At 34.6% G+C, this 15,371-nt stretch overlaps 1 protein-coding gene across 2 annotated transcripts in view; it reads right to left on the bottom strand.

Annotated features, from left to right (window-relative positions):
- Positions 1 to 10,125: 10,125 nt before the first annotated feature.
- Positions 10,126 to 15,371, bottom strand: part of LOC137941525 (F-box protein At3g58530) — a 32,952-nt gene continuing 27,706 nt past the window's right edge. Inside the window, exons 10-12 of one of the 2 annotated variants that reach the window (XM_068786977.1) lie at positions 10,854 to 10,922; positions 10,663 to 10,768; positions 10,126 to 10,539 (exon numbers count right to left, since the gene is read on the bottom strand). In XM_068786977.1, coding sequence (XP_068643078.1) covers positions 10,474 to 10,539; positions 10,663 to 10,768; positions 10,854 to 10,922 — 241 coding nt within the window. In that variant the 3' untranslated portion in view covers positions 10,126 to 10,473. The remainder of the gene's footprint in view (positions 10,540 to 10,662; positions 10,769 to 10,853; positions 10,923 to 15,371) is intronic. The other variant, XM_068786978.1, reaches the window with a different exon arrangement.

Raw genomic sequence — 15,371 nt, forward strand, 5'->3', positions numbered from 1 at the left:
CTTCCTCTTCTCCTCCTAAAACATTCTCTCCACAATTCTTCTTCTTCTTCTTCTTCTTCTTCTTCTTCTCATCCCTTAATCCTCTTCTAATGTGATTATACTTCATGAAATCCTAAGTTTCAATACATATTTCTCGGTGATTTTAAATTTCAACAAGAATGAGTCTCTAATTTGTTTTATATTCTTTAAAAATTTCCATACTTATTCTCGGTGAAATTATTACATCAAGAATAGCATACATTTCTTAGTAGTATTTAAATGTCGAAAATAATTTGGTATTTTTTATATTTTTCATTTTTTCCTACTTATTCTCAACGAAATTATTCCTGTGAGTATAGTGTATATTTCTCAGTGATTTTTAATTTTTTCAAGAACAAGTCTCAACTTTTTTTTAAAAAAAGTTCCTTGCTTATTCTCGACGAAATTATTTCACCGAGAATAGCATATATTTCTCAAAAAAATTAAATTTCTTTGAGAGTAAGTGTGTATGTTTTCATTTTTTTCTAGCTTGTTCTTGAAAAAATTATTCTGTTGAGAGTAGTGTATATTCCTTGGCTATTTTGATTTTTATAGAGAATAAGTCCTTAGTTTGTGTTAATTTTTAAAGAATTTCCCATACTTATTCTAGATGAAATTATTTTTCCAATAATAACATATATGTCTTGGTAACTTTGAAATTTTATCAAGAATAAGTGGGTATTTTTCTAACTTATTCTTGGTGAACTATTTCACAGAGAATAGTGTAAAATTCTTGGTTATTTTTTATTTTTTTGAGAATAAGTCACTACATTTTTTGGATTTTTTTAATTTTCCATACTTATTTTCATTGAAATTATTTCACCAAGAAAAGCCTATATTTCTTGATGATTTTTAATTTCACCTAGACTAACTATATATTTTTATTTTTAATTTCCCTTCTTATTTTAAGAGAAATTATTTTGTCGAGAATTGTATATTTTTATCAAAGATTTTGAAATTTACATCATGAATTAGTGGGTCTTTTTAGTTTTTTTAGTTTTCCTAATATTTTCTCAATGAAATTATTTTGCCTAGAAATGTGGCATTTGTTGGCGAAATTAATTTTGTAGAGATAAAATTGCCAAGAAAAGTTATTCTTCTTGTAGTGTTCCCTCAACTTAATTTCTTGAAACCATTGTGGTTGTCGATTTACTTTTGAAGCCCTTTGTAGGTCTCGGCTAGAGTGTGTAATTGACTTCTAAAGTCCCCTCTGAGAGTTTAGGCTAAAAAGCCTAAAATGTTGTTAAAATTCCTTTGTAGGTCGAGATTAGAGTATCTAATTTGTTGCAATAAATAATAAGATTGGATCTAGGACAGTGAGCCAAGTGTGAAAGGGTGAATATTGTAAATTCAATATTGTGGTCAATTGAGGGGTGTAAGCATCTATGAGCAACATTACAAAATGACATTTGTTGGAATTTTCTATAGATGTTGTTTGACAGTTAAATATAGTAAATTAACTCTAAAGTGTAAACACCTAGCAACCCAAGAAAGGATTATGAACTATCATAAAAATTGAAGTGTCCATGTGTGATATGGAAGTATTAATCAAGGAGTTGATTGGGGAAAACCAGACAGATTGAGAGCATTTCGTGTGGACAAGGGTTCGTGAAAACTTGTTGAAATGCATTAAAAGATCTGCAGAAGAATAGTCTCCCCAGTAGGGACTCAATTATAGCTACTAAATTATAATTATTGAATACTTAGTTTTAGTCTTTATGTTCACAGTATGGACCTTATGTACTTTCATATTTATTAAACAAAAGAATGACAGTTGTCTTCTACGTCAAACTAGCAGATTCACGGTGTAGACAGCTTCAGTGATGTTAATGGCGTACACCGTTACCCCATGGATATCTGGCTGCTACGACGATCAATACAGTGCACAAGTCTAAACACGTCTTTCCATCGAATAATATCACGTACATAATGGGAGAAACAACTTCACTCTGACACTATAAATTCACACCAGCCGTAACCTCCCGTTTTCGACAAATCTGAGCAGCATACTAACCAATCAATCTGAGCTGTAGATTTTTTTGTTTTTTTTTTAATTTTGCCTACAGATTTGTTAGTAGAGACAGAACTAACCAATCAATCCTTCTCAAGCCTCAATCTCTTCCATCCAATACATCGACTGGTGATTTCTTTTAGTTTTCTTGATTTCTTATCAATTACTGGGGTGATTAAATCTCATTTAACTTGATTTTAATCTTCGCTTGAACTGTATATCGCCAGTAATGTAACCAAGGCTAGTTTATGTGGTTCTTCTGTTTAATGGCAAAAGCCTGTCTTTCTTGGGTAACATGTAATTGATTTTTTTATCCTATTTGGTGGGTAACATGTCGGGTAGAGAAGAGACAAGAAGGAAAGGGAGAGAGCCTTCCACGAATTATTGGGGGTAAGAGAAAATATAACTCGTTGTCCTGAGGATGAACCTCCATCTTATGAAGGGGACTTTCTTTGTGCTTGGTGTCGTTGATGGTGCGATGAAGTGTCATATGGGATGGAGAAAAATCTTGATGAAATGGTAATGACTATGGAGGAGGCCATCCGACTAGCATGTCTAAAATCCATCCTCTCAAAAAAATTATACAAACAAGTAATGTGATAAAAAAAAAATGAGATGAAATAGTTATAGATGGTGTATGAAAATAGTGGTAGATAGTATATGGAAATAAAATATATTAATATGATATTTGAAAATGGTTTAAGATATGAGATTGTATCCATCACACAACTCCTATTTCTAATACCAAAAAGAAAAAACATATCTCCTTACTGATTCAATAAATAAATTATCTTCTCAATTCTTCTCCTTTTTTAACAATAATAAATAGTGTAGTGAAATTTCATAAAAATGAATGGAAAATGAGAGAAATACGAGAGTTTTTGTTTGAAGCAAAAATTGGTCCAGTTCGAGTTAAAAAAATGAGAAAACCAAACTAAAAAACAATAAATAGATAATGAAACGGGTCTAATCTTCTATTCAGATCACAAGTCGGATCTGCTCGTCAAATCTGGATCCGAGAAGCGGACTGCGATGTGGATATTGAAACGGGTGCAGTGTGTTTAGGCGGATTCTTTGTCAGTTTTCCAACATGAATCAGAACTATGCATCGGATTGCGCACAAATCCTTAGTCAGAACTGAATCCATGTGTCAGATAGACACACGGTTAAGTGCAACGGTACCATCGTCTCGGGTCTGTGCATGGTTGTTGCGTCAGATCCGGTGTTCCTATTAGGGTGAGTCATGCTGGCTCATCATCTTCCTTTCAACGCAAAACGAACAGGAGATTGAAAATCTCAATTGCAACATCATTTCTTGATGGATTTTGATGAAACAAGTGGCGAAATACTTGGATTTTGAGTCATCTTCAAACTAATGCTTCAATTTAAATAAATAGCACTATATTACAAAAAAAAAAATGGTTCAAAAACACAGTGACTCTTAGTGAGAAACAGGAAATTATAAACCATTTCTCAATGGATTTTTGAGGAAACAAGAGGCAAAATACTTATAGTAAGTAGATATATCTAATGCACAAATCAATTTGAATAAAAAACAACGAAATAAACAACGTGCAAAAATTATTTGAAATTAACTATGAAACAAAAAATAGCCAAAACCAAACCTTTGGCTTTGATTCCACGAGAAATTTCTGTATGAAAATCAAATTGAAGATTAAAGGAACAAAAAACTCAAATCAATTTTATGTGGTTCAGCCCTAAGAGCCTAATCCACAAATAGAAAGAGAGAGCGAGAAATTTTATTGAATCGGAATGAATTTTATAATTAGTACAAGCCTATTTATAGGCTAACGAATGATGATTTGATTCCTTAAGTAAGAATTCAAATTTACTTAAATTAAGAATAAAAATCAATCAAGAATTTCTCTTGATTTTAGGAAATCATGAAAAATCAATCTCTTGATTGATTTGTCATTATTTTCCTTAATTATTACAAAATTCAATTTCGAATTTAATTTTAAAATTATTTTAATTTCTCTTTTACCATTGCTCCTCAAGTAGGTGTTTGTAACTTCACTATGTAAATAGTTTTGGTCTAGAAACTTGTGTGCTTGTAAAGAAATCACAATCTTGTGTGGCTTGATAAAGAAATTTTGATTGTCTTGTTTTGATTCTTGTTCTTGTTACTTCTTGTTTGTATTTTTCATCTTGTGTTCATCTTATTCTTCCCCTTACTTTTATATTTTTGTCACATAAATTTTGATTACTACAACACTTGAAATTCTTTATTGTTGGTTACCTCTTTGTTGTCCTTCAATTCTACTTCTCCTCGAACTAGGGATCTCTTTGTTCTTTACCAAGAGACCCAACTTACACAAAATAATGGCTAGATAAGAAAATCACTCCTAGACGCATGACAATGTTCTATACACCAGTTAAAACAAACTATAGTCTTGAAAACACTCCACACAATTTGAAAGGCAGACAAACACCCCAACTTGGCACAACAAAGAGACTACTCACTTGTTAAGGGTAGCTCAAAGTAAAATACCTCTTGGGTGAAGAATAAAACGACTTAACTCAAGCTAGATGTTGGGCGGACTCTTGTACTTTCTCCGTATTTACTAGTCATGTCACCCCTACACACGTGAGTGTCTTTTAATAATTAGTAAAATTAAAATTTGACAATGTTAAAATGAATTTAGTGGAACTAAATTAAACCTAGCATAGCTAAATTTAAAACAGCCTAGTTCTAAATTAAGATAGCCAAGTTATGAATGGATATTTTAATTCTGATGGAACTTTTATTTGGAATTTAGGTATTTTGAATTTTCTCCAGCTGAGTTCAATTTAGCTATGTTCAATTCAATTTAATTCCATCAAATTCAATTTAACTTCGTCAGTTGAAACCTTCGGCTGCTTTAGATTCATTTTCAGAGATGATAGATATATAAATTTTTTTTGTTTTCACACCTGTCTCTTTTTTTATTATATGACAATCAAGCTGGCAGAGGTTTCCCTCGTAGCTTTGCTCGCCCACCTTCGAGTCTTATCCGTTTCGCCCACCCACACCAAAAACAATTAAAGTTTTTCCTTCTACTTCTTCCTCAAATTCATTCCCGGTCACGTTCGGCGTCTCTAAACCTACTCCATACCTGCTCTATCGGCAATATAAATCTACTGATCGGCTCTTCGTTGTTAGAGACTGGGCGCCATGATGCGGAACGCCCAAATTACATGTCTATTGATCTTTTCTCTCGTGAGCTTAGCAAGATCGGATTTTGCAGGAGACAGGGCAGAGTGCGAGGATTCATGGCTGGGGATGGCTCCATGCTCTCATTACATAAGGGACGACAGCGGTCATGCCAAGCTTCCTTCCCATGACTGCTGCCAGTCTTTCGTCCTACTGGAAAACAACACCAAATGCCTCTGTTTCCTTATTGAGGACCGAAACGAACCAAAGTTAGGTTTCAAGTTCAACATCTCTCTTGTACTTAACCTCACCGTTTCTTGCAAGACACATACAAACATCACTGAGTGTATAGGTAAGAAAAAACAGATCTCTCTTAGACATTTATACAAACACTTGTTCCGACGATATATACTCTCATTTCCAATCTGTCGTGCAGATCTTTTGCACCTGTCGCCGAATTCGACGGAAGCGACGACTTTCAAGCAATTCGCTAACAGTTCAGCTACATTAAGTACGCCTTTAAATGGTAAATCCTCCATTTACTTCCTTTGCTTGATGGGTTTTGGGTTCTGCGGTGGCAGCTAGGTTTTGACTCTTTGTTGTAATTTCGTTTTCTTCAGCAAGAATCAGACCGATAGGCAGCGGTGGCCGGGCTGTCGGAACCGTTATCCGCAACTCTGTGAGCAGCAACTGGAGGATAGAAAGATTGGCGGGTATCCGGACTGCTTTCGGTGTTTGCCTCTTGCATCTGATGGCATTTATGTTATATTATTAAAAGTAAGAAATAGTAACTAGGATTTTCTATATTCAATTAGAAATATTCTTTTTTTTTTGTCATTTAAATTCTTATTAGAAAATGTTGTTTTATTTAAAGAATTTTGTTTAATTGTTGTAATAAAGTTTGTAGGGTTTGTTACATGCTATGGATGTCATCGTAAATTAAAGCACTTAGGATCTACGAGTGCCGGTGTTGGGCTATTATTTAATTTTATTGAATTTATGAAAAAGAAAAATAATCTATTAACGGATTAATAATTAAATACAATGAGTATTTATTTATAGTAGAAAAATAAATAGAATCATATTTCATTTAAACTATACTTGTCTCAGTGTGACATGAGATGTAACTATGTAATAATTTAAGTTCTTTTTTCTTTATTGATGTATTAGGGTTTATATTTTCAAAAACTATAAATAAGAGGTGAGGGGAGGTCAAAATCGTGCTCTCATTATTCCCTCCTTCTCTTTTATTTTTCTCTTTTCCTCTTTAAACCTAGACCTTCTAGTGATGGAACCCTATAATTTAATATGGTATCAAAGCAAAAAATCTAGGATTCTTAAAGTAAAGTTGTTCTAAAAAGTGTTGAAACATGCAAAGGAGATCAAATTCTAGCAAAGTGTTAGCAAAGTCCTACATTAAATGTGTTAAATCCCGCATTCATGGCCTAAACTCATTCATTGTCATATTAGAATCGTATTCCTCATTTTTTTTAGAATCAATTCTTCAATCTATGCGAAATCAAGTGCAATTTGGCCAAAATCATTGTTGAATTCGATTTTTTTTTTAAAGTCTTTATTGCCGCCTTGTTGTGATTGGTTTAGCATGCCATAAATTCACTTTAAGAAATTCAAAAATTCTACTAAAATTCTTGATTAAATCTCCCGTTGTCTCTAGTTATTTGCTTTCTAGTTTCATGAAACCCTAAGTTATTTGCTCTCTAGTTATTCTTAATATATTTTTTTTTAAAGTCAAGTCATACATGTGCCTTTAGATAGATAAAACCTTACACACGTATGGTTTTGTGTTAGTTCATGAATTCATTCTACAAGTTGTACACTTGTTTAGTTGATTGTGAAATACTGATCATTTACCTTTAGGGTTAGTCCAAAGTGTGTTTGTGTGTCTTCTTTAAAAGGAAGTCTTTGTGGTTTTGTTTTCAATGACTGAAATTTCAAGTAATTCATCATCTTCCTAGAGTTATGCCGATTTTAGCAAAACATAATCCTCTGAGAATTACTACTTTTCGTCTCAAGGGTTTGAACAACTATGTATCTTTGTCTCAATTTGTTAAACGGTTTTTTATAACAAGGGACCTTGTTGAACACTTGGACTAACCACACCCATGCTGATGATACTTCCTATTATAAGTGGTTGAAGAAAGATACATTGAATATAAGTTAGTTGATTAATAGTATGGAAGAAGTTTTGCCGACAATTTTATTCATTTCAATACAAGCAAGGATATTTGGGATACATGTTTTCAATTATATTCTACACCTGACAACCTTCAAAAAGTTTATGATATATTTTAGGAGATGTGTAGAACTAAGCATGAAAGAAATCATGAATATTTTATTAGGTTTTGAGGTCTACATCAAAAATGGATAATTACTCAGTCATATTCAAATAACATTGCAACTCAATCAAAAGGGAAGATTTTGTATCTGCCATATACCTTGCTAATTTACAATCTTATTTGGATGTTGCAAAAAATTAGGTAATTAACTCCTATGCCAAACTGTCTTTTAATGATGCGTATGCTCAACATTGTTCTCACAAGAGAGAAAGGAGTAACAATTATCGTAGAAGAAAAGGAAGAGGTAGTAGGTCATATGGTGAAGGTAGAGGAAGATGAGATAGTAAAAGCAGCCCTAATTCCTCTACCATTGGCAAGAAAAGAAAGTGTACTTTTGTGGTATGAATAATCACCTAGTTGAAAGGTGTTGGAGTTTACATGAAAAACTTGATTATTTTAAGGCCAATTAGGCTTCTACCACATCAGCTCCTAATGAAGTGTCCAGAGGGGAACATTGTCAAAAAAAGACATTGTTTGATTTCAAAAGTTCAAGAATATGATGGCAGCCTCTCAGAATACTACTACAACCATTGCTGCCATTATAGGTGTTCTTCTTGGAATCAAATTCTAATGGTAACTATTCATCTTGGATTATTGATTTTGATGCCTCTAAACACCTCACTGGTCACATACATAAGTTGTTAAATGTGTCACCATATACTGCAAACCGGTTTGTATCTATTGCATATGGTTCCCAAATCGACATTTTATAAATTTCATAAAAGGAAACTTTGGATAATTTTTTAAAATTTTCTAAATACTCCTATATAAATATTACATAAAATACCCCTTTTAATCTAAATTACACATGATTTTGGGCTAGGAACATATTCAACTTATGTAACAATTTCACAATTTTGGTCTTAATTATTGAAATGCCCTCGAAGTGGTGAGTTTACAAAAATACCCATGTGATATGCATAATTATTTGTCAACATAACTGCAATCAAATAGATTCGCTCTTAATCCACAAATTGAATACCTTGTAAGTGAGGACCTTGTGAGGATCTTCTACACAAATGTGGGTAAAACATGCTCAAAACCCAGCATTTAGAACCCTATATTCATCAATATTGGGAGTAATTATAAAATTGGATGCTACTTCACTAGACACCATCTTAAACATAGAAAATGAAGAATATTTCTTGGATGCTACCCCAAAAAAAGAGTCAATGACGACTATAAAAGAAATCAATATGAGCTAAGCAAGAAAAATCCTTTACAAGTCAAAATTTGGACAAGTTGTTAAGAATTCCATGCACAATTCTTATCACCACTATCGATGGTACATTCAGTCTAAAAAATAGAGTGCTTGTGTGAAGAAAGAGAAGATGAATCTAAGAGTTTTTCTTGTTATGTCATTTACTACTGTAGGATAGATGAAATTCATATATGACATTTGACGCATTTGCTCATGAATCATGATATTGAAATATACGAAATTGAACTAAAGAAGGTTCAAGGAATTACCACAACCTACTTAGTGCATGGTATTCTCAAGAGAGAGGGTGTTGGATCAAGTAAAGTGGCTGAAGAAAAGAAAAGGAATAAGGACAAATTGATCCCTGAAGGCAGGAGAAAGAAAAAAGAGTTCACAATCTCTGAAGAGCTCTAAGCTATAGCAAGCTGATGAGAAGAATGGGGAACTTGAAGAAGAAGTGATGCAACTCAAAAACAAGGTCGATGCCATGGATGAGAACTTGGCACAACTTCTTAATCGAATGGGGAACTTGAAGAAGTGATGCAACTCAAAAACATGGTGGATGCCATGGATGTGAACTTGGCACAACTTCTTGATCAAATGGGTAGTGAGTAGAAAAGGGACTAGAAAAGGGATTTGTAGTCTACGAATGAGTCATCAAGCTCTAATGGTAATGTGGCTTCCAATATCCAACACCCAATTGGAATTTCTAGGCCTATAAAGATTAAAGTGAAGGATGAATTGCCACAAGGAAGAGAAGATGAAGCAGTGCAAGCCGAAAAACAAGCCTAGAAGAAGAACCTAAGAAAGTGGCAAGAAGACTTAGATGGTACATGTGTTTTTAGTATTGGTAAATTAAGTTTTTAGTATGAGACAAGTTTTGATGCATTAGATGTTTTTAGCCAAACTTTACTTTGGAATCTTAAGTTACATCCATGTAATTGCTCTTCATCATGATCTGAATGATGTTTGTAATTCTGTATTCATATTTATTAATGTTGTAGCTGTTTGACAAGTGAAGATAATGTCCACTAATCTTTAAAGGATGACAGAATACAAAAGAGTGTAAGTAGCAGTAAAGAAGTTAGTACCTCATAAGGAATTGTAAGTATGACAGCCATGAGTATAAGTTTGAAAATCAATAAGCGGCATTTTCATTTGCCTTTCATTGTTGAAGGAATTCCGCACAATTGTTGTTCAAAGGTTCTCTACAGGCATTAAACCCCCTTGGGACTTTTGGCCTTTGCATAATAAAATCTTAAACATGTAGACAGAAATATGGATTCTGTGGCCACAATATCTTCGATTCCTTTCAGCTTCTATAAGCTGAGGTGCCAATCCTAATTCAAATGACTTATAGGCTTGATTTTCATGAAGGGCCGTATTGCAACTTCTCAGCAAGATACAAAAGAGCAAAATCCATCTTTGAAGCAAGTTATGAATTCATTTTGTTTATGTATTTATCCATAGACTGCAGATGTCACAAACTATTAACTAGTCCGTATACAAGACTTTCTTTTTCTTTGAATAATTATCTAAAAGACCTGAACTTTTAAATCTTACAAAACTTAGAAGCACATTAGGAAACAGAAAGCACTTCAGCAGTTCAATTTCAAATTTTCAGAGACTACTGTTAGCTTCTACTTGGGAAAAGTATAATTCTAATGAATTAAGAAGTAGAAAGCACAGTAGATACTCAAAGATCAACCATGTTTGGAGCTCATAAATTTTCTTAGCTGTGCACCTTGAAGCAATTCAAATTTGGAAACAACTGGAGAAGTTTTTGCCGGCTTCGTCTCTGTGAAATTTAATAAAAACTCAAGGTTAACTTTTCATTTTTCCTGACCATGAGGTTCCCAATTGCTGCCACTTGACTTTGGAGCAAATGAGACGAATGGTGTATGTAAAAAACGATACCGACCTTTATCCCAGTGCACCCATTCACATCGAGGGTTGTCAGTGTGCTTGAGCAGAATGTAGAGAGAACTTCTAAACACTTGTCTGTCACACCAATGATCCCAAACAAACTGCATTTCATTGAAATCCAACCCATCAATCATATAACATGTATAAATCCCTAATTTCGAGTTACACAAAGCTCCTCATATTTACCTAAGAAGTTCAAGAGAGGTGCAACTTTGGGCAACCGCAATTACCCCAATGTCAGTGACACGCACACACCTGTCAAGAAATTAAACAGAAATGTATAGTAAAGAATAGGTGGCACTTCTATATAATGCAAAATCACCGTGAAGGACTGAATTGTGTCACTTCCGTTAATGGGCACAAATGGCCTTGTCTAAGATGCTTCGCAGTGCAGGAGCAACATCCTGCTTTTGTATTGTATAACATCTCCAAATTCAAAATAACTATTACTAAATTTTCACTTGGAAATTTCCATTCAATTTCCCCAATACATTACTGTTGAATAATGTACTCTAGGGGCATACCGGTCATTTTATCCACGAGTAGCTTAGTCTCAGCATGTACACTTAAATGTGATTAGTTTACTGTTTACTGTCTCAGAATTATGATGTGATGAAAGTAATCAATAGAGGGTAATTTTGTCATTTTATACTGCTTTCACTGAATGTAGAAGGGGTCAAACTGAACCCCTAACCGCTACTCTCTCCTTTCTACGGCAACATTCTTTTCTCTCTTCCTCTCTCTATCTTAACCTAAGTCTACAACTTTACATTGTATTAGAGTGGAAATCAAAGCTTGCGAAGATATTTCTACATATTCCTGTAATCAACTTTAAAGCCTCATTGTTTATCGGAAAGTGTATAGCAGAAAAGAAGAAGCAATATTGTGAGAGAGAGGGAGAGGGAGAGGGAGAGTGAGAGAGTGGAGGAAAGAAGCCAAAGAGGAAAACAGGAGACTGAGATAAGTCTCGTTTCCCACATTCATTTTTGTATAATAGAAATTTCAAAGGTCTTAATCCTATTGGGACTCAACTTACATATCCTAATTAAATTGTCTGTAATCTTAACATACCCTAATTACATTATATCTCTAATCTTAAGTCGCCTAAAAGCCTTCAGATATGTGAACACCGTCCCCTTCCAATTGGAGCGTATAAGTAATAGATGCCCAGCTTGTCACAAATTGAATGCAATTGAGCAGATGGCAAAACCTTGGAAATATATGTGCTGGCTGGTGTTATGCTGAAGCATATTAGATAGATAATATGATTTTTTACTTTTTCATGTAAGAAATGATAATCTACTTCAATATGTTTGGTCTGCTCATGAAAAACTAAGTTATTGGCAATATTAATAGTTGTTTGATTATCACAATAAAATTGCATCACTCCACCAATAGACAACTGTTAACTCCACAAGCAAGGATTTCAACCAGATCATTTCATAGCCTGCAGGAACCATGGCCTTGTATTCTGCTCCAGAATTTAATATTGTTATAACATCTGGTTTTTTGCTTCACCATGTAACCAAACTTCCTACAACTAGGGTGCAATACCTCATAGACTTCCTATCATTTGGCAAACGAGCCCAACTTGCATTTACAAATCTTTCTATCTGCACATGACTATGAGATTTGTATAACATTCCTTTCCCTAAGGCTTTCTTCAAATACCTTAAAATCATTCTAAAGTTATCTTGTAAAGTTGGGTCCAAGGCCCATCCCAAAATGACTAGCCAACTTAGGAAACCTCTTTCCCAACTAATAAACTCAAGATCTTTGTACTCACTAATCCGTGTGGGACTATTCCTTAACACCCCCCCCATATGTAAGCCCTCTTTTGTGGCTCTTAAAGTGGATAATTTAGGTGTAGGCCCTTTTTGTGGCTCAACAAGTGGATAATTTTAAGTGTAGGCCTTCTTTTATGGTTCTACAAGTAAATAATTTTAGGTGTAACGCAAGTCTTGGGCAAGTTTCTTTCGATTTTGTGGATCTTCTCTCCATTTTCAGCAATCTCCTTGAAGGTTTTTCCCAGAGTTATGGACTGGTAAGGTAAAAATTCATTTTCTACCTATCTTTGCCTATTGGCTAATGATTACTGCTTCTATTTGATTAATTGTTGGGATTTAGAAGTTTTTGATGATCCCAATTTGAGGAAATTTCTCAAATCTGCCTGTGTCATCAACCCAATGCTTGTGTCATCATCTATATAGCCTACGCCATCCTGGTTTCTTGCAATTAGGTCATTCTTTCATCGATGTATGGTCTCAATTGCTAGAATTGATCACTATTGGTTCTAAATTGAATGAATTTGGTGCTAAATTGCCCTAATTGAATTCGGTGTGGGGCCCACTTGACTACGCAAGCATAAAAATTTGGGTTGCTTCCCTTTGGTTAATTGACACTCTAGTGTACTGAATTGTGGTGTTTGGTGATATTAAATGGCTGATTCCAGCACACAGGTTGTTGTCCAAAGGACGGCTGAGAGCTCAGATGTGAAGTTCTCTAGGTCCATTCAGATACCTACGATCTGGTTGAATGGATCAAATTATATAAACTGGTCTAGATCCGTTTTGATGTATTCGAGGGGGCTAGAAAAATGGCAAAGTATATAAATGATGATCCTCCGGTACCTGTTACTGAAGATTGGGTGGTAGAAGATAATTTAGTAATGACCTGGTTGGTCAACAGTATGAAATCCAGATTTAGTGATCAAATTTTGAGTTGTAATATTACTAAGGCAATGTGGACTACATTGGCTTCCATTTTGTCTCAAAAAAGTAATTTGTCAAGGATCTATGAGTTATATGTGAAGTTCCTTCATATGAAGCGTAGAGGTAGATCAGTGACAGATTATTTCACTGAGATGAAGGGAATACTACAGGAGATTAGTACATTCCATCCTTTTACTATGAATGTTGAAGACATTCGTAAGAAGGAAAATTAGATTCAAGTACCCCGATTTTTGGATAGTTTGGGGCATGAGTATGATACTATTAGAGCCCAGTTATTGGTCAATGAGGATGTGACCACTCTTGAGCAAGCCTTTAACAGAGTTCTTCGTGCTGAAGGTGTAGTTGTAAATAAGAATGGGTCAGGTGGAGCCCTCTCAAAAGCAGCTGCTCTTAACCTTCAATCTTCTACTGGTAAGCCTGATGGTCAATTACATGGTGGTAATAATAGAGGTAGAGGTCGCTCTTACATAAACCGTGGCCGTGGCTGTGGCCAAAATAATCTGGGGGATCGGAAATGTGTTTATTGTTGTAGGACTAATCATATTTCTGAGAAATGCTAGAAAAAATTTGGTAAACCTACCTGGGCCAACTCTATAGTCACAGATAAGGACGCCTCCTCACACACTGGATTCCATGAGGAAATTCAGCAGTTATTACAGCGATTGGGTCAACTGATTGCTTCATCTACTGCTTCTTAGACTACCGAGACTCATTTTTCCTTAGTGAGTGCCACGATGGCTAGTACAGGTATGAATGCACTGAATTTGTCTCATTCCCCCACTTGGATCATAAATTCAGAAGCCTCTACACACATGTCAGGTATGCCCTCCCTATTTCAATCCATTAGTCCATCTCATTCATATCGTTGAGTTAATTTAGTTGATAGATCCACCTCTCCCGTTCAGGGGGAGGGTATATAGTTCACACTACTCCACAAATATCCTTAGATTCTGTTTTATTTGTACCAAAGTTTCCAGTTAATCTCTTGTCTATGAGTCATATAACTAAATCCTTAAATTGTTCAGTAACCTTTTATCGTACTTCTTGTATTTTAACATATTTAATAAGAGTCATGTGGAGAGTGTATGTATTGGCTTTAACACAAACATCTTGTGACTGTAAATAGTTTGCCCACAGGCCTTTGAAACATGTATGCATTGTCATACATTCTACCTCATTCAGCGTTAGTTGTTATCTTGACATTTAGTTCCATAGGTGTGTTAACCCACCTGCATCCCTACATCCCTATCTCCTTCAAAAAGTCAAGAAAAAATTCCAGAAAGAATCATACCTAACCGAGACAACACAATTTCAATATTTAAAAACTAATTGAATATTCCCAAATTCTTTGCTCGAATGTTTTTATGTAAATGGTTCTTTGTCCTATTGATCTCATCCTTATTGCCAGCAATGACAATGCCGTCTACATAGATTAGTCGTTAGTACCATTCTTTGAGAAGTTTATACAAAATGGTCAACCACAATAGGGGTGGCATCAAACCGAGGCAAGCCAAGCCAAGCTTGAAAGTAAACTCAAGCTCAAATCGGAGCCAATCACTAACCTTGAACTTGGATCGAACATATTTTAGAGAGCTTGAGCTTGGCTCTAACTCAAGCTCGAGTTAATGACGGGGTGGGGGACCTACCATAAATTGTAGTAGTTTGAAGTCGAAATATATTCTCTGAACAAGATGATATTCAGTAAAACTTTATCAAAACACCTTGTTCTCCCTTCAACACAAATTCAAGTGGTTATTCCATAAACACAACCACATGGAGATCGTCGTTCAGAAAGGCATTTTTAATATCTAGCTAAAAAAGGGAACATGGTAATTGGCAACAATGGAGATAAAAATTCAAACCTAATTTAATTTGGCAACGAGAGAAGGTTTTGAAGTAATTAATTATCTTGGTGGGAAAATATAGTCCATGTACAGCTGTGAATACTGCATGGGGAAAATATAGTCCATGT

The sequence above is a fragment of the Aristolochia californica genome, unplaced genomic scaffold (assembly GCF_029961685.1).
Source record: "Aristolochia californica isolate CCGP_79_NKW_82.1479 unplaced genomic scaffold, dmAriCali1.0.hap1 SCAF_9, whole genome shotgun sequence".
Classification (NCBI taxonomy): Eukaryota; Viridiplantae; Streptophyta; class Magnoliopsida; order Piperales; family Aristolochiaceae; genus Aristolochia; species Aristolochia californica.